This window comes from Stegastes partitus, unplaced genomic scaffold (assembly GCF_000690725.1).
Source record: "Stegastes partitus isolate 25-593 unplaced genomic scaffold, Stegastes_partitus-1.0.2 Scaffold2518, whole genome shotgun sequence".
NCBI lineage: Eukaryota > Metazoa > Chordata > Actinopteri > Pomacentridae > Stegastes > Stegastes partitus.
The window spans coordinates 1-19,416 of NW_007580249.1; the positions used below are offsets into that span (position 1 = coordinate 1).

The 19,416-nt window shown below is 43.9% G+C and overlaps 2 protein-coding genes across 2 annotated transcripts in view; one reads left to right on the forward strand and one right to left on the reverse strand.

The window, feature by feature from the left end:
* Positions 1-3,784: 3,784 nt before the first annotated feature.
* On the forward strand, positions 3,785-8,650 carry ergic2 (ERGIC and golgi 2). Its single transcript, XM_008305472.1, has 13 exons — positions 3,785-4,176; positions 4,258-4,366; positions 4,449-4,495; positions 4,578-4,645; positions 4,733-4,773; positions 5,422-5,523; positions 5,616-5,708; positions 6,077-6,132; positions 6,265-6,363; positions 6,460-6,557; positions 6,643-6,805; positions 7,822-7,901; positions 8,024-8,650. The coding sequence occupies exons 1-13, from the start codon at positions 4,071-4,073 to the stop codon at positions 8,087-8,089; spliced, it is 1,128 nt and encodes a 375-aa protein (XP_008303694.1). The 5' UTR covers positions 3,785-4,070; the 3' UTR covers positions 8,090-8,650.
* Positions 8,651-9,237: 587 nt separating this feature from the next.
* The window catches only part of LOC103375252 (membrane-associated guanylate kinase, WW and PDZ domain-containing protein 2-like), a 28,832-nt gene continuing 18,653 nt past the window's right edge, over positions 9,238-19,416 (reverse strand). The window contains exons 9-17 of the mRNA XM_008305473.1: positions 19,003-19,094; positions 18,397-18,589; positions 17,578-17,823; positions 16,391-16,576; positions 15,664-15,979; positions 14,300-14,579; positions 14,046-14,189; positions 13,466-13,604; positions 9,238-12,478 (exon numbers count right to left, since the gene is read on the reverse strand). Of these exons, the coding sequence (XP_008303695.1) occupies positions 11,784-12,478; positions 13,466-13,604; positions 14,046-14,189; positions 14,300-14,579; positions 15,664-15,979; positions 16,391-16,576; positions 17,578-17,823; positions 18,397-18,589; positions 19,003-19,094 (2,291 nt within the window). The 3' untranslated portion in view covers positions 9,238-11,783. The remainder of the gene's footprint in view (positions 12,479-13,465; positions 13,605-14,045; positions 14,190-14,299; positions 14,580-15,663; positions 15,980-16,390; positions 16,577-17,577; positions 17,824-18,396; positions 18,590-19,002; positions 19,095-19,416) is intronic.

Genomic DNA, 19,416 nt, shown 5'->3' on the forward strand with positions numbered 1-19,416 from the left:
GTGCGGGTGTGTCGCTGGTGACCCGAGGAAGCACATTCTCAAGTTTGAGGGAGATCAACTGAACAGAGGCCGCTTTAGGGGTCTTTTTGTGGTCCTCAGCCTGGCCCGTGGCTGCTTGTGGGTGGAGCTTCTGTTGCTCGGCAACTGAGTCAAAAATAAACATCCATTGCCACTGCACTCATCACATGAAAGTTAGCAACAGGCCTCTCCTACAAAAGCTGCAGCGACTTTGTGTGTTTCCTTTAAATCAGGCTGAAAACATTCCAGTTTTTTCACACAGAAACACGTGGGGAGCCACACTTCTGTGCTTTTCTGCTCGTCACATTTTCCCTGAATCTCTCCAGCAGAGTTGAAAATGCAAAGTTAGCCCACAAAGACACAATAGAAACATTAATGGGAAACACAGCAGGTTATAATAAACTTTTACGATCATTTAAAGGTTTCAATTGAGAAGAACTGGACTTCTTTTTTTGTTGCGTGTCCTTAAGACGTTTCAGCTCTCATCCAAAAGGTGTCCTTGGTTCTTACAGACTGACGGGAGGTCCCAGAGATATATTCAGATCAAATCAAAATCAAATCAAGTTTATTGTCATTTTGCTGTACATACACAGTAGTACAGGCAAGATGAGAGAGCATTTCTTCAGGATCCAAAAACTTAAAGCAATTTAAACAAAGAAGTGTTTGCACAGCTGGATCAGCAGTTCAGTATTCTTGTGGAATAAAGCTGTTGATCAGTCTGGAGGTTCTTCCTTTAATGCGCCGGAAACATTTGCCTGATGGTAGCAGTTCAAACAGTTTATGGAGAGGGTGTGAAGAGTCGCTGACAATGTTCAGTGTCCTGCTCCTGCAGCAGCTCTGGAAGAGTTCTTGGACAGAGGTGAGGGAAACTCCAATGACCCTCTCAGCTCCTCTAGCTATCTTCTGCAGGGCTTTTCTGTCCGACAGACTGCAGCTGGAGCACCATGTTGAGATGTAGTATGTCAGAACATTCTCCACCACACCTCTGGAAAAAGTCCTGAGGATGCTGGCACGGAAAGAGGCTTGTTTCTTGCTCAGGACGTGACCTTCGGAGGTCGATGATGACCAGTCCTCTGGGTGTTCTTACCTCTAAATTACACAGCTAATGTCATTTTAACAAAGCCATGATGCCAGTAATGACACAGCCGTCAAAAATTGTGACAAATGTGACAAAAATTCAGGGACTTTTTAGCATGGAAACAAATAAAAAATGGAAATAGTAAAATGTCTAATATGTAGAGTCACCAGTTTTTTCCCAGCATTCGCAGCACCTTTGAGCAAATACAAAAAAAAATATTCCAGCCTGTTTGTAAAATTAACAAACAAATGAAACCGTAGATTTTTCTTTATTTACGATTTATAGGACTCTAGTTTTGTCATGCTGCTGCACAGAAGACATTCCTGAGTTCTCTTCTCTTCTATCCATGGTAGTGCTGTTTCCATGGAGGTGCAGGACTTCATGTAAAAAATGAGCCTATTAAAAATGTGACAGGAGCAGAAACACCCAGAAACTGCTTCAGAGGGTTATAATAGATATTTCTATTCAAATTCTCGACTCTTGTCATATTGGTGCTGCCTAAAACCTCTTTGGAAGATGCAGGAAATCCATGCAGGAAAACCCCTATTAAAGGATTAACAGTGTTTTGTCTTCACAAAGCCAGAGACGGTATTTGGCTCCTCGCTCTGCTCAAGCTCCTCTTTTCCAACGGTGAGGACAATGACTCCTGCTTCTAACATTAGTTTTCATGCTGCTTTTATCAGCAATCTGTTGTGAAGTTGTATTTTACGCTGTTACTCTCCTGCCCTGCAGCCGTCCAGAAGCAGCTGAGTAAGACGAACGGTGAAGGTGGAATCAAGGAGGAGCTGGGCCTGAAGGCAGACAACTACCTGATCTTTACTGATAACGATTTTGATGAACTGTATGTTGTTGTTTTTGTTTTATTTCCCATAAGAATTCAGGCCAAATACAGTCTTTCTGTTTAGTTTGTAAGACCAGTTTGCATGTAGTGTTTGCTGCCTTTCAGACAAACGCTCCTCTCCGTTATTCTGCTTCACGTGTGGATGACCCTCGTAACTTTTTATTAAAATTGCAGCAGCAAGTATTTGACAATTTAGTTGATTAATCTTTGCAGCTCGTTGTACCACTTTAATAATCCTGAACTCAATGCCATCCTCTCAACAGACAGCCACAAAGAACACACGTTGAGTTGTATGAAGTGATTTGAGGAATATTTTAGAACCAATATTTGGTCCAAAAACATCACAGAAAACACCAAACACTCATTTTGCTTCCAGAATCCCAAAACACCTTCATCCTTCATTTGTTCTACACCTTTACATCTATTACAAACTGAAATGACCAATAAAAATAAAATTTTACTGTGATAAAGACAGAACAGGCCACATTAATGAGACTCACCAATAATGAATGCAATCTGTGTTTTGACAAAACAGAAATTCAGTTTGTTGCTTCCAGCTGTCTGTTGGAGTTTTTCCTCTGAGTTTATTAACCCTCCGATTACCTTCAGATTCACTGACATCTCTAATCCTTGGGTTCAATTTGACTCCAGCAATTTAAACCTCCACAAAATATCATAATTAAAATCGTTACCCAAGTTTATGTGTAAATAGCTCTTTAAATAAAACTGAAAAAATTATGTCAGTGACTTATTTAGAGATGTTAAACATTAAATGGGGTCAAATTGACTTGAGATTGAATGTCTGCAGGATTCAAGAGAGTTGCATTTACACACTGGAAACAACAGAAATATCTTCACAAATTTTCTATAATTAAAAATGATGGAGACAGGATGGTTCAGGTGTACTGTGGCGGTCTCTGTGCGTGAAGGTGGAAATGCATATCACAAGTACAGACTTTTAGGAATGTATTGTGAAGATTTTAGGCTTGAAAGAACAAAATGTTAGTAGAATAACCAGCTAAATGCAGTGGAGGCTGGGCTCTCTTATTGCATTCACATGTAAGATCCACTTTACTCATATTGAGAATGCTTCATTGGTTTCATTGTTTGATGTTAATGTGAATCTGTTTTCTCTAAAGGGTGGAGGAATATTTGACTGGAGACAGAGAGGAGTCTGCTAAAGAAGTACCTCCGCTGTTTGTTCTACAATTTCATTTAGCAGACGCTTTTATCCAAAGCGACATCTGAGAGCGGATACAACACCAGCAAGGATCTAGTCAGGAGAAAACAATCTGGATAAGTGTCGTAGAACAAGTTCAAGTGTGATAGATGCCATTGATGCCAATAGCAGGCTGTAGGGAGGTGATAGGATTATTGTTTGTTTTGTTTTCAGTCTGTCAAGTGCAAAGGTGTTCAGTGAAGAGTTGGGTCTTTTCTTAAAGACTGATGTTGCCTCTCCAGACCCCACCTGGGAGGAAAGATCACCAGGTACAGGTCACAACACATTGATAGTGAAGCTCGCTTCATGTATGATCTCTTATCAGTGAGGCCAGTGGACAAAACATGGTCTTCCCACCAGAAAAGTCTACTTTGATTCCGGCCAGTTTTGCCTAATTTAAGTAGGCTCTTTAAAGCTCTGAAACAAGTCTTCATTGACTCTATTCTGGAGGCGGTTATTGATGCTTTTCCACAGACTGTATGGTATTAAACTGTAAAATAATGCAGGCTTGTCTTTGGACCGACTGTTAGCATTAGCCGCCATTAGAGGGCGCTCATACCAAACGAGAGCACTTTTTATTTTTCCAGACAATGGGGTCAAACGACACAGTAACTGCTCCATAACACTCACCCCGGTAGCTTTCATCTCACCTGAAGGCTTCCTGATGTTTCGTTGTGAATAGAAGCACCTTAACAGCGGATAACAGCTCTTTCTCTCGCTAAATTTGACGTTAGCCCAGCCGTTCGTTGCCATTAGGCGGCTAGCTAGCTAGCTAGCTAGCTAACAAGCTACCTGTCACAGCTGCCATGGTTGACGTCAGCAGACAAACTTCTGACTGACCGGTGCTGCTGCTGTTGCTCGACTAGAAAACATCCACTTTATGAGGGAGTCACATCTCTGCTGCAGGTCTCAAGATGAGGAGGCTGACGAAGAAGAAGGCTCTGACTCTGGTGAAGGAGCTGGACGCTTTTCCTAAAGTTCCTGAGAGCTACGTGGAGTCCACAGCCAGCGGTGGGACAGGTACAGGAACGAACTGTTAACATCTGTAGGTCTTCACTGCTAGCTTCATAGTTCACTCATTTTTTTTCAAACTCTCTCTAGTGTCTCTGATAGCTTTCACTCTCATGGCTGTCCTTGCCTTCCTGGAATTCTTTGTGTACAGAAACACATGGATGAAGTACGAGTATGAGGTGGATAAAGATTTCAGCAGGTAAAAGCTGAAGAGGTTCATGTGACGACTGTGTTTTAACTCCCCTAACTCAGTCCTGACTGCATCTGTTCTCCATTCACAGTAAACTGAAGATAAATGTGGACATCACAGTTGCCATGAGATGTCAGTGTAAGTACACAGATATAGACTTTATATGAATTTCATCTGTGGAGAAAGGTGGTAACTGATTGTTCATGTGGCGTGAATGCAGATATAGGAGCAGATGTGTTGGATCTGGCAGAGACGATGGTCGCCTCCGATGGCTTAAAATATGAACCAGTAAGTGTCGGCTAATATCCTGTTTAAACCTTTGTCTTGCACTTCTGTATCCCTATTTGACAATTGTGTTTTTCTGTCCCACTTTAGGTCAACTTTGAGCTCTCACCACAGCAAAGATTGTGGCAGATGTAAGATTCAGCTGAACCTGTCGTACCTGTAATATCCAGACACGCCCAGGAACATATTTTCTGTCATCTGCACTCTGTGTTCCAGTAACCCTGTTATCATCTTTACACATTGAAACTAGTGATGCATGATATTAACATTTCTGGCAGATACCGATATTAAGATTTCTGATTTTGCTGATAACCGATATTACCGATGTCGATATTCAATTTTTGTTCATGAGTCTAAGTAAGCACTGTGAGAAAACTATTCAGAAGAAGCCAAATTAGACCACATAGTCTTCTTTATTACGTCACAAAAGTAAAACCTATTTAAACATATTTTAACATATTTAAATCCAGGACCATTTAAGTAAAAACATCTGTGCAATAGCAGCGATATCAAATGTAGAGACGAAGCTGCTAATGTTAGACAATCATCGGCTAAATTGGTTCATCGGACCGATACCAATATATTGGAAAATATCAGACCGATAACGATATATTGGAAAAATCACTAATATCGGCCGATACCGATGTGGTCGCCGATATATCGTGCATCCCTAATTGAAACATTTTTTTTCTGTTTTTAAACATTGCAAAAGCTGTTTTTTATCATTTGAATCGGATCTCATCCCCAATGAGTCTTCAAATCACAATCTGTCTGTCCAGGACTCTTCTGCACATCCAGGAGCGTCTGAGAGTGGAGCACTCTCTGCAGGATTTACTCTTCAAGGCTGCAATAAAAGGAGCTCCTCCCGCTCAGACTCAGAGGTACAAGCTCGTCGGTATAATCTGGTTTATGTGAGTGCACTGATGAACCAGGAAGTGTTTTTTTACAGTTTGTTTGTTAACTCTCTCTATAGCGAGGACAGCTCCACTTCCCTTAGTGCCTGCAGGATACACGGACATCTGTATGTCAACAAGGTGGCGGGAAATTTCCACATAACTGTTGGCAAGTATGTACCTACATGGAAAAAAACCACACTCACCAATTATATATTTATCGTTTAGACTTGATCCCCTTGTACAAAAATACAGATCAAATATTACCAAAAGGGGGCAACAGAGCTTTGCCTGGTTGTTGTGGGTAGATGATAGAGCGGTCCACCTCCTTTCTTGCTCAAATGTGAGCGCACACACCTTGAACACATCTTCACTATTTTGCTTTTCTTGATGATGTGCCCATTTCTGAGACATTGCTGCTTCCCTCCTGGGACCTGTCATGTCATCCGTCTTTATATGCAGTCTGTATTTTGAACCTTTAGTTCTTAATAGAAGAGAGACTTTTCAGAGGCTGACCGCGGACCTTTTCCGTCCCACACAGGTCCATCCCACACCCCAGAGGCCATGCCCACCTCGCTGCCCTAGTCAGCCATGATTGTAAGTTAAATGTTTTTTATGACACAACTCGAAATAGTTTGAAAACGTCAGTCACATTGTACATTAAAGTTGTGGCTGCAGTCACACATGGAGTAAAGCAGTTGATCATTATGATTTGCTGTCGTGTTACAGCTTTTAACTTTTCTCACCGGATTGACCACCTGTCCTTTGGAGAGGCCATCCCTGGACTTATCAGCCCTTTGGATGGCACGGAGAAAATCTCTGCTGACTGTACGTCTGTATTATCAATTCTTCTTTAAGTTTTTTTATCTTTATTTATGTTCTGATGTTTGTTTTTACTGATTTATATTTGATGCTTCTCTCCAGCAAACCACATGTTTCAGTATTTCATCACCATCGTGCCCACCAAGCTGAACACCTACAAAGTTTCTGCAGAAACACATCAGTACTCAGTCACCGAACAGGTAGCTTATTAATTGGTGCGTGTAAGCGTAGTGTATTGTGCATCAGTGTCGTGAATATGTTTGCATTCCTGTCATTGTTTTGCAGGAGCGAGTGATCAACCATGCTGCAGGCAGCCATGGAGTCTCAGGGATCTTTATGAAATACGACATCAGCTCGCTCATGGTCAAAGTCACGGAGACGCACATGCCCCTCTGGCAGTTTCTCATCAGACTCTGCGGCATCGTCGGAGGCATTTTCTCCACCACAGGTAGACGAGCCCTCGCTCTGGTGACATCTTTAAAGGAACCTTTTAGCTCATACTTCAGAGTGTCGACGGCTTTTAGAGCGTTCTGCAATGACATTTTCAGAATGCTTTGCTGACTTCAGGTCTGGCATCGGGTGCATTTAATTTAGTCCTGCTATCCTTGCACAGTAACGTGAACAGGGACTGCTTTAAAAAGTCCTTGTGGGTACGTTCACAGATGCTCCAACATCTGATATGTGCAGGTGTGCAACAGCTTTAAAATATACAGTGACCTTTAAAGCAGTGAATTACTGATCTACGGTGACAACATCACTTGTTTTTTATTTATCTGTAGATTACTTTTTGTCATTAAAATTTATGAAAACATTACTTTTTCTCTCATGGATGTCATGGCTTTTTACAAGCACCCGAGGACATCAGCATGGTCTACTTTACACCATTATCATACATTAATGATCTGAGGTCAGGAGGGTTGACTTTTTTATGGAACAGAATTAACTAAAAACCGTGATCTAAAATATGCACAATTAGTTCTTAGTGGCCTGAATGTTGCATAATAAGTGTTGTGTTCCTTTAAAAGATTTAGCCCAACTCCCTGTTCATTTATCATTTTAACCAGAACTTGAGACCTTTTACATTCATCTAAACTTGTCATTTAATCCGACAAATAGTCTACAGGGTTTTTTTTTTTTCATGATAATGAGAGCAGTTGTTGAATATGTTGTCATTTGTTGTCCCAACTTGATGGGGTTACTGGCAAGTGCGAAGTTTAAATTGCAGAGGAGTAATTCTGCTCGCGAGGGCATGTGCTCATTCTTAAATGAGTGTTTAGCAGCTTGGAAAAAGGCAAAAAAAAAGTCACGCTTTATGTATTATTCATGAATCTATGTGGGCTTTGAAACGCAGGCTGTCACTTTGGCTCAACATCCTCCACATTATAAAAGCAACAGCTACTTTCCCCTCGTTTAAACCCCAACATAAACATCCGTATTTAGGTTGGATCTTTCTCTCTCTTGCAGGCATGATCCACGGCATGGTCGGGTTCTTGGTCGACGTAGTTTGCTGTCGCCTCCAAATGGGAATCTACAAACCGCTTAATGTAAGTCGTAATCTCGCAGACAGAGTGTTCATTTTGCAATAAAATCAATTTTCAAACTTACAGGACGACTTCATCCGTCTCGTGCTGTTACTGAATGTTTTTTTTCTTTTCTCCTTCCTCAGATGACTCCTCTGGATGAGCAGGAAAACAGTGAAACTCCGCTTCCTACAGAAAACTACACTCAGTAATGAGGCAACAACAGCTGCTCGTGATCTTGGCCTCACCCACAGATGGCAAGGAGATGCTGGGGAAATGTTTACAAGTAGTTTCAGAAATATGTAACATTTTTTACCTTTTTTTTTATATGAGGTGGGAGGAAGATTCAGATCTGACTGTTCATCCACCTCCGAAGAACTGTAATCAATACCTCCTCTAGTTGCGTCACCGTCACTGAAAAACAGAAATGATTTCTTCATTATTTTAGATCCGGACGACAGCGGTACCTGCAGACCCATCACACACCTACACAGTTTCACCTATTTTGGCTAATTCGACCTCTTTGTAGCGGTGCACTGTGCGCTTAATTGGCACCTCCCTGACCGATTAGTTTCACAGTTCTTTGAAATGGTTCGATGACCTCCAGAAAATCTCTGCTGACTGGACTTCTAATCAGCGCAAATCAAGGGAAAGCCTGTGTGAGTGTGCAGCGACTTTAAAGTGAAATTGCGTGAAAAGACTGGAAAGGTGTGTCAATGATTGTTGAAATGAGGAGACTGATGTGTTGATTAAAATCCATTTTTTCCACTTGATTCACTGTCAGTATTTCATCCAGTCGCTGGTCTATAGCGTTACCATCCATCCATCATCTATACACTGCTTAATCCTCACTGGGGTCACGGGGGGCTGGAGCCTATCCCAGCCTACTTAGGGCGAAGGCAGGGGACACCCTGGACAGGTCACCAGTCTATCACAGGGCTACACTTAGAGACAGACAACCAAGCACACTCACATTCACACCTACAGACAATTTAGAATCACCAATTAACCTCAACATGTTTTTGGACCTTGTGGGAGGAAGCCGGAGAACCCGGAGAGAACCCACGGGGAAAACATGCAAACGCAGAAAGATTCCGGTGCCCCCACCGGGACGCTAACCAACAACCTTCTTGCTGCGAGGCAACAGTGCTACCAACTGCGCCACCCTGCAGCCCTATAGCGTTACCATCTCACTTATTTAATCCCAAAAATACACAATGTAGAATAACAACATGAAAGCACACATCTGAGAAGCTGAAACAGAATATTTACCTTTTTTCATTTTGGGTAAACAAACAGTTATCAGAATTCATCAGTTGTTTCAGCTCAAATCTCGTTTTAAGTAAAAATCTCTAGAAAATATTTTACACCATGTCAAGAGTTTATTTGACAGTATTTCAGAATATCTTTCAGTAAACAAGTTTTTTGTTTTTTAGCAAAATGTAATATATCAGTACTGTCGCATTTCATAAAAATAGTTGTTCACGTCTTTGAAACTACAGTATCAATGATACAGTAAACCATATTTGTAGGAATACAGCTGTACAAGGTGAATAGTACACAATTAACACTACACAGTTATACTTGATCTCAATGGGGGATTCATGAACGTGCCATCCTTCACAGGTTCCAATAAGCAGTTTTTTTTTTTTGTTCCTGTATACAAAATCAGTCACAGCAGGCAGAGGGACGGCCTGGATGGAGACAGAGGGCTGGGTGACAAATTCTTTCACCTTTTCTGAACTTTGAACATTTGCACATACAGTAAACACATTTCTACAGCCTAACGGCATGTTGTCATGCTCCTCGCTAACATGTTAACCAGTTTATCACATGAACCACAGTTCAGTCAGCTCAGAAACATCCAGAGCGCGTTTTTCCTGCGGCTCGGTCGGTCCTGGCGACGCTCGATGCACGAGGTCTTGCTAGTGTCCCAGTCTGCAGGTGCATTGCTTTGCTAAGAGCACATGACCAGCAGTTTACGAGTACAGCTCGGATGTGCCATCATGCTGCATTCAGTCAAATTGTCACAAAGCATTGTGATTTTTTAATTTTTTTGTTTCCCAACTCATCCGGTCCTCCAGTGCTCAAAAGCTCTAGTGATTAATTTTTAATTAAGAGCAAAGATCTTGCTGAGAGAAATGGATGATATCAAGATGGAAATGCAGGAGGATAGTGACTTCATCTTGGGTGTCTCAGCTTAATAGCAGCATGCCTCGACCTCTGCCAGAGACAAGATCCTGTGATTAAACGGATGTTTCAATGCATTTGTGTTTCACCCATCATCTAAAATCTGGACTTTAGATGCAGTGGGCATTGTGGTCCTTCCTGCAACAATGAAAACTTCGTGTTTTCTTTACAGAATAGACAAATAAAGCTGAGATACAGAAACCATGGTCCACTTTGATATAACCCTGTCTTGATAAACGTCCACAGCTCTACACTCCTAGGTGTCTCTAAGAAGAGGATGTTTTGCTACAGGCTACATTTTATCCCCTTTAAAACACTAGGGGACCCGGGCGATCATTGACATTGATAAGCTATACAGCTGAGAGTGCATCAGGATATATACTGCTTGGCGTTATGTCCGAAGGTAAAACAGGCTCCACGGCTCAGCAGTTTGCTGACACGTGTGCATGGTCACTAATATCTGTTTTGCATTCAGTGCCCAAAACGAATCACAACGGCAACAGCTCTGCATTAGTTCGAGTAAGGCACTCCGCCCCATCTCACAACCATCGGCCTCCTTTTCCCCGCACCGATGCCCCTCTCCCACAGTGATGTGGTACACGTAGCACAGTAAAAGGCATAGAAATGGGAAATAGAGACTGGACAAAATTTTTCCTGTTGAGCATTAAATGAATACAACACAGCTTATAATTCCGCACAATGACTGCATGGTTGACTTGTGATCAAGTTGTGTACATAAGGAGTTCTTACTAAGCCGTAAACTGTTTCCAGTCATTCAAAAGTTCAATTTCATGAATAAAAAGATCATTTTTGTCTCACATGAATGCCAACTGATCTGCTCCACGGAGGGTACTCTCTCTATATTCTACCTTTAAAAGACATGTGAGTCCCTGTCTAAAGACATGGTGGTTTATATCCATGCACACGACCACTGCCTCCCTCAGTGGTCTGGGTTTGGTGACTTGCACAGTCTTTGATATGTAGTTATAGACGAGGCCATGGAAATAGTGATCCTAAAATACTGTCCCGGGTTTTTTCTCTTTTTTTCTTTTTTGTTTTACAATGTATCTAACTACAACACTGCCTCAAAAAAACACCAACAGGTATGTTTTTGAGTTTACCAAATGTACATATTTTTCACATCTTTACATTTACAGTATATGATATATTGGTAGGCATGTGAGATCTAACATATGTTGGGTTAACCAGGCTGTCATTTGGGTCAGTGCCATGTCTTCCAGGAGTTTCAGTGTCACTGCCTCCATCTGACAGATTTGTAGTCTAATTCTTCCCACGGCACAGAGAAAATGGAGCAAAAGTAAATCTCTTGGATGTACATATGTCTCTCTCTTCCTTGTTCCAATGTGAGGCCATGTTGCACAAACCAATCTGAGCCAGATACGGTCGAGCAGTTAAAGGTACATGTCAAAAGCGCAGCTCCACTCAGAACCAAACATCGTTGCTCCATCTGTGTTAGCGGTCGCATGTGAGGGTCTCCATCGGGTTTATACTGTATGTTACAATAGCTGTGAAAGTTTCTCGGTTCTTTAAGGTGGTGGGTGTAATAATCATCTTGTAAGAACAAATGAAACGTAACATATGACTTCAGAAGTAGATGAAGAAGAAAACAGGACAGAAAGAGAGGGCAAGGGAGGTTTTCTCAGATGGTGAGCTGAGCCATACAGCGCGATCCGGTCCAAACCAGCAAGATCCATTCTACCTGCTCACTGTGGAGGTCCAGGACCTCAGGGTGCCAGGCAGTTTGTCAGACCCAGGGACGTTCCAGGGCCCCGGGGAGGCAGCTGCGCTCCTCGCTGGAGGATCTTCCATGGTTTTGGAGGGGCAGCAGAGCCCACTGTGGCCACTGGCCCTCTCGTCTTCTCTGGACAACAGAGCTCTAGACACCAGCCTCTCCTGGAGGCTGACGTGTCCATCTCCGCTGCCCAGAGAAGCTCCATTCAAATTCACGCTCACATATGGGTCCCAGGGCCAGACAGTGGCCATCGCCTGTGTGTGCAGGACCTTTCTCTCACAGCAGGGGGAGCAAGCCTCCCTCTGCCTCTCTCTTCTTTCAATAGACCTTCCCACAACAGCTTTGGGAGGCAAAGCCCGAGGCTGCCTGTCACCCGGCCCACAGTCCACCTCTCCAGACCCCTGAGGGGTTCCCTGCCCCCTGATGATGCATTTCTGCTCGGTGGACCTGCCACCCGTAGCCCCTCTAATGGAGCTGTGGTCTGTCGGCTGCGGAGCTTTGTCTGCCATGCACACTGTGGCCTCTAGAGGGAGCTGATGAGGGGAGTCTGGGGCTGAGGCTGGATGGGATGAGAGCAATGGATTCAGGTGAGGTTCCAGGGTCACTTCCGGCAGGGCAGAGTGGGCTGTAGAAAGGGAATCCCAGTGGCCGGCACAGTCTGTCAAGGAGGGAGAAAATACAGTCAAGTGGACTGACGCGAAAGAGGACGACAACCAGCATGCACATGCATACAGAGACAGAACGAGAGAGAAGAAGAAAAGAATTCAGAGAGAGAGAGAGAGAGAAACATCACATCCTCATATAAAATCAGGCAAACTCGCATGCAAATGTGTATGAGCAGCACAGAAACTGACTTGTGTGCCAGAACTCATTCAGTGCTTGAAAACAATTAACATATTTGTAGCCGTGCGACAGACTGATCCTGAGCAGCTCTGAGCACATACATTTCAAACAGTCTACTTCACAGCCCTCTTCAGGGCGATACAATTTCATCTGGAGGGTCACTTCAAACCATATTGCTCTCTTACTACAGCACACACAAGCACCTGAACACACGTACAAAGATACAGCTGCTGGTTTTTTTTTCTTCCATGCATAAACTCATGATCACACGAATGCATGCCTGGAGCACATCAAAAGACCACACAGATTAATCAGTATGGAGAGAGAGAGACATGCAGTTTTTCACAAACCGTGTCTTTAGAGTGGCCCATTAGGAAGAAATAGGGGGAGCTTAGTGTGTCACCTTTCATGCACATGGAGAGGTTGGGAGGTACCATTCCTGAGGGAAGGCAAGTAAAAGCCTATACCAATCATTAGACTTAAAGCAGAGGGGCTACAACACATGAAGGCTAAAGAGTAGGTTGTTACTGTATCGTATCTACTGTTTAAAGTTTTTTTTACACAAAAAGACGAGAACAGAAGACTGTGGAGCGAGGAGTAAAATGCAGAAAGATACTGATGGCATGTTAATATGTTCTTAAAACACGGAGCACTTGCAGGAGAAGTCGCTCTGGTTACGAAACAGTAATGTTGAATGGCAAACATTGAATCTCTAGTTTAGTAGAATTCAGTTCACAGACTTGAAGAGAGACAGAGAGAGTGGGACATTCTCAGATTTCAAGTTTGTGCCAGGAAAACCCACCATATTCTGGCACCTGTCCTGTGCCTCTCTTCAGCAGCAGCCTGACCCGCCGGCCTCCCGCCTTGATGAGTTCAATGGCGCGGGCGTGAGTCATGTCCCGAGTGCTGTCCCCGTTAATCTCTATGATCTGATCCCCTACCTGCAGGAGACACACACACGGGACAGGGTCGATTCCTGTCAACCTCTGTTTATCCACGGAAGGTTAACTTTTGCACACAACCAGTCCTCTGCGGGCGGAGAACCTCCACCGAGCGACTGGGGAATAAGCGCCATTAAGTGCCTTGTTCAAACACATTTGAACTGTTGAGGGTGAACAGAGCGTTACTCAGTCACCGAGTTCACAAGCATTTATACTTACTCGCTTAAGCAGAAGGAAAAAAAACTTCATGCTCTGTTAAATTTTACACCGAATTTAAATTCAGTGAGGACAATGTGTGATATTATGTGCGATGGGCATTAAGACGGCTAAACGTGCACATCTGAGGCTGGATTTATGGCACTTTTTTCTGCATTTCTTCCACAAAACAGCAACTATTTTTCAGCAACAGCAATTCCTTTGTCGTGGTTTTCCTCGTCTCACCCTCATCCTTCCATTTCGTATGGCGGGACCATCCTCTGCAAGGCGCAGCACAAATAGGTCCATCTTGTACTCTCTGCCCCCGCGGATGCTGAACCCGAAGCCCTTTGCGCTTTTCTCCAGCTCCACTGTGAAGTAATCATAATCCTGCAGAGCAAAAATGTGGACAATTTGCAACACGCCGACAGCAAATACAGTATGTGATTACTATGTCAAAAAAATAATTATGATCGCTTTAGCCGCAATGTGTTACACACCTGCATACAAATGAAGGATGTACGCTCAACATAAGCAGACAGTTCTTGGTCAAGCTCTACCTGTGGTCTGAAGTCTGCGGGGATCCCCAAAGGGAACTGAGCGGCTGCCGGATGCTGTCTAAAGTCTAGCAGACCGGGCGGGTGTCTGTAATCCAGCGTTGGAGGCTGGCGATAATCAGTCACCGGTGGGTGACGATAATCTACAGGAGGTTGTCGGTAATCAGTGAAAGGAGGATGGCGGAAGTCAGGTTTGACGTCCTGCCTTGCTTTTACCTCTGACCTGTGAGGAGGAAAGAAGTCAACAAGTCAGAGCTGAGGTTTGTGCCGTGATGACGGAGTCCTGCTGGACACAACCTCATGTCCACGTGTTTGCTCCGAACCTTCTGAACTCCAAGCATCTTGTGGATGTAGGAAAGAGTACAGCCATAACTAGAAGAAGAGAGAACTCAAAAATACCTTCTGCAAAGTATGACACAGAATGATGTAAGGCTATAAATCATAAAAAATAAAAATAAAAGATTTTTTCTTTCACAAAAATTGAAAAACTGAAATCGTTCTTCCAAGCACCCACAGGTGTTACTAATACTGGAAAAATGGTGACTCTACACACAGTAGATATTTTACTACTACTTTTTAATATGTTTCCATCCTCGCCTCCGACCTGATCCGTGTAAACACAGAAAACAGTTCAGCCAAAAAGTCCCTGAATTTTTGTCACATGATTGCTGGTTGCAGCTGAGTCACTGATGGCTTCTCGGTTTCTCTGAGACATCACAGAATCCTGTTTGTGTAAAGGTTTTATTTTTGTCTATTTTTTTTTTAATGACACACGGTTCCCATGTGAGGGACAAAGATTACTGTGTGGGAGCCGAGGAGGATGCTCACCACAAATAGGACGGAAATATCAGCTTCCGTTTTGAAACTTTTATCAAGTTCCCACTTGTAAAATGGGCATAAATCCACAGCTCTGGGAGTGCTACTCTCAGTGTCTTGATCTGAGACTCACATGCACTCGCACCCCTCCGTGCACACACTCACACTTTCACAGTTTTAACACAGAAGAGGGTCTGATCGCCGGGCTCCTGCATTATAGAAGAGATACCTTAAAGTAAATTATTCACCGACACTGTAGGAGCTAAGTGGTGTTATGCAATAAGGCAGAAGCCAGCCTGAGACTGAGAGTCTGGGACAAAAGTTGTCTGCAGTCACGGGTTTTCTTCTGAACATACGAGCGAGAAAAGGGAGGATGGCGCACTCTTCTCTGTATGCGCGGTTTGATGTCGGCCTTCTGCTAACATTCCTGCTCTTCCATCTCACTAATCACTCCTGCTGAGGCCAAACGAGGGCCCTCAGTGTGGCCTTACCTGCCGTCGTGGAGGTAGAGCTGTGGAGGCGGGCCAGAGGGCTGGGTGACTGGGCTCTGCTGGGTTCCAGCTGGTGCAGGCTGGGAGGCTGCTGGTGCTGGAGGGCCAGTCACTGTTTGGTTTGTCTGAGCTGGTGTCTGACCGGGTTGGACAGGTGCTTGACCTGGCTGGGCGGCCGTTTGGCCGGGTTGAGGAGCCATTTGGCCAGGCTGGGCGCCTCCTTGGCTTGGCTGGGCTACAGGGCTGGGCTGGGTCTGTGGGCTGTGTTTCTGGGTCATGGGGCTCTGCTTCTCTGAGCTGGGCCCAGAATGGGAGCCTGTCATGGACAACATTTCATCTGAGTGTTAATTCAACTCTGAGGAAAGTATTTTAGATGCAACTGCTAAATGTTCAGGATCTAAGATGGAGAATTTTCTAAAGAGAAATTCTTTTTTTCAATATCTGCTACATTTACGGTAACCTTTATGTTCCAGCATCCTCATAATGAAAACAGTTTGGGAACAACACTCCTCCACAACTCGTGTCCTTTCTGGATTGCTGTTTGTATAATTGCTTTGAATTTTTAGCTTCAAAATCTGAACATTTTTGTGTGCAACGCTCTCCTTGTCCAAGTAAAACACAACAAATTCATACAAGACACAGGAGTTTTACTGAAGTAAAGAGGCAACACTGAAGAGGGCACTCGCAGCATAACATCTGATATCATCCCACACACATAAACACTCACCCTCCTCTGGTATGATGTGCAGTGTGACTGTTAGTCCAGCATCTTTAATGAGCTTGACAATGTCTGCATGCGGCATGCTGATGATGGACTGTCCGTTTACGGCCAGGATCCGGTCGCCCACCTTCAGCTTCCCACATCTGTCCGCGGGGCTGCCCTCAATGATGCGTCCTATTTTATGGGGCACAGCTGGAAACAGGCAATAACAAGGTGGTTGTCCGCCAATTTTGAAGAAAGATGCACAGCAACGTTTACGGCTGTATTACAGTCTGAGCTTCGCCTGTCGTGACCGTGGAGCGGCACACCCACTTATAAAAATTACAGCTGCAAATATTGTTATGTCGTGTTACTGCAAAGCCGAATTGTTTGCATCATTCAAACCTGCCGAGAAATCTAACTTTTGAAAATTGTTATCACTGTTCTGGGACAATAACAAGAGTTTCAGCTCTTATTAACACTTGAATAAAGACAGAAAACTGAAAATTTCAACACCAGTATAAAACATTAACGGACCCACCAGCGTTGAAAATCCCCGAGAGACTCCTGAACATGCACAAATACATCCCGGTTACAACTTTCAGAAGGTTATGAGAATATTTTTTTCTGAGTGCAGAGGATGTTTCCATTTGAGCGGAGTATATTTATATGAAATCTGGAGGTGTAATCAGTCCAGGCTGACTGAAGAATCCCCTCAGTCTGTTGAAAGATATCAGCTCCCTCCAGCAAAATGTTACCATATGTTTAATAAAGCCACATTTAGGACTTTTAAAGAATCTTTTAATTCCACCTTGGCATGGAATTAGGACCAAAAAAGTTGAAATCATAAAAAGTAAATCAATTTCAGTTTGAGCCAAGCTAATGGAAGTTCTTTACTCAATACTTGTTGAGAGACATGACATCCAGATGCCATGAGTAAAGCAGATAATATGAATATTCTGCTCCTGAACATGTTTCCTAATAGACATGTGGTGCAAACACAAATATCACTGTGTAGTAGAAGATCTAACATTTAAAAAAAATAAATGAACACACTATAATAGCATCTTTTTTTCCCACATGTAGGACTTGAAACAGCTATAGTAAAATAATAAAAACCTTGGGATGACTGGTCATCAGGACGCACAATCACTATTTCTGTTTAGGAACAACCTCCAGGCCTCCAGACAGACCCGAGCCCTTTTGCAACTCACTGATGACGGTGGCGTTCTCCGGCCTGTTCAGGGAGCTGATGATGACGAAGCCGAAGCCCTCGTTCTCCTTGCGGTGAATGACCACGTCGCTGGTTTGCAGGGCGGATCCCTCCGGAGCCGAGGCGGCGGCGGCGGCGGGGACGGCCACCGCCGTGGGGCCCGAAGCCGAAGCCGCGTCGCTGCGTGGGGAGCTGTGCTGTGTCGACACTGAGCCGGGGCTGCGTCCGTTCACGGGACACGGTTCACCTGGAAGGAAAAGGAAGCAAGAGAGGGCATAGGATGAGTCAAAGCAGGAGTTCTGTTACTATAAAACATGACCAATTTACCCACAGTGGCCATTTATTTGGAAAATAGTGTGAAGGTGCTCAAGATGCAGCCACTGGAACAAGTCCAGTTCTGCACACAACGGTGCACTTCTCCAGCATTGGCAGGGATTCTCTGTCAAAGTCAAACAGTCTGTTTGTCATTTGACAGGTACGGCTCTTGTGTAACTGCATGCCCTTGCAGCACAAGTGCATCCAGACACAAACCACAGAGCCCGCTGCAGTTGTCGCGCTGAACAAAGGATAAATGTATGTAAGATCTACAACCACAGAAAAGATGTGTGGGTGAGAAGAACACAGTGATCCTGCTCACAGATTGTTAGCATGTGTGTCCTGTCCAAGTTGTGTTTTTTAATTTGATGCCAGTGAAATGTGCAGCCTGTTCTCCAGCCTCAGTAAAGTGTGAAACAACAACAACAACAACAACTACAACAACAACAACAACAACAACAACAACAAAACAAAGACGAACAACAAAAAGAAAACACGTCCTCACCAGGCATTTGCACTCTCCTTCTCACAGTCAAGCTGACTTGACCGTTGCGAGCAGCTGCGTGCATCAAGTCTATTACGTATTTGTGCGGTTTCCCAGCAACCACATTTTTATCCACAGAAATGAGCTCATCCCCGGGTCGAAGCCGCCCATCGCGCTCAGCGGGAGTGTTCTCTATTATAGCGCCAATAACAATCTGTTCAAAGACAATCAATATTAGCAGCATAGATGAAGGTGAAGAGGATGAGACAGAGACAAGTGGAATCACACAATAATTGCTTTATCTAGCTTGTAAGCTACTTTTGTGTCACGGTAACACATTTTTTTTTTCCACCTTCCTTATGTTCTGCTGCCACATTCTGTCTGAATCACAGTTTGCATGCTGGACAAGTTAGCAAGGCGTTACTTCAGTATGGGAGGCACCGAGCGGTAAGAGTGTCAGGACGGTGTGAGGAGGCCGAGGTTTGCCTGTGTGTCGGTCAGATGAGTGTGTGGAGAGTGTGAGATGAAGTTAGATGCAGGTCAGATGGTGCTGGTGCGTATGAGGTTTTAATATGTGTGTGGTCCAGCCCGTCCCATACGAGCCTTGTCACGGGCGTCCGGACTCACAGCCTGCACGGCCTCGTCTCCCCCCAGGATGCGGAAGCCGAAGCCAGTCTTCTCCCTCAGCAGGTGCACCTCCACCTCTTCGTACTCTGGACCTGAACCACAGAAGCAGACGATAAAGACTCTTAAACAGCACAACATTGTGTTGTGTGTCTAACTGCATTGCCAAAGACCACCCAGCACACCAGATATCATACAGGACCATCAGAGCACGAACTACAAGCTTGGCAAATAGCTTCTACCCCAGACCAATCATCACACTGAACTCTGCAATGAACAACTCTGTGCAACAATCATCAATGTGCAATAACCAGTGATGTGCAATATTCAAATATGTGCAATAACGTCTATATCCACTGCACTCTGCACTTACATATGGGGATGTGTTTGTATTTTTATTGTATTTTTACTGTGTTT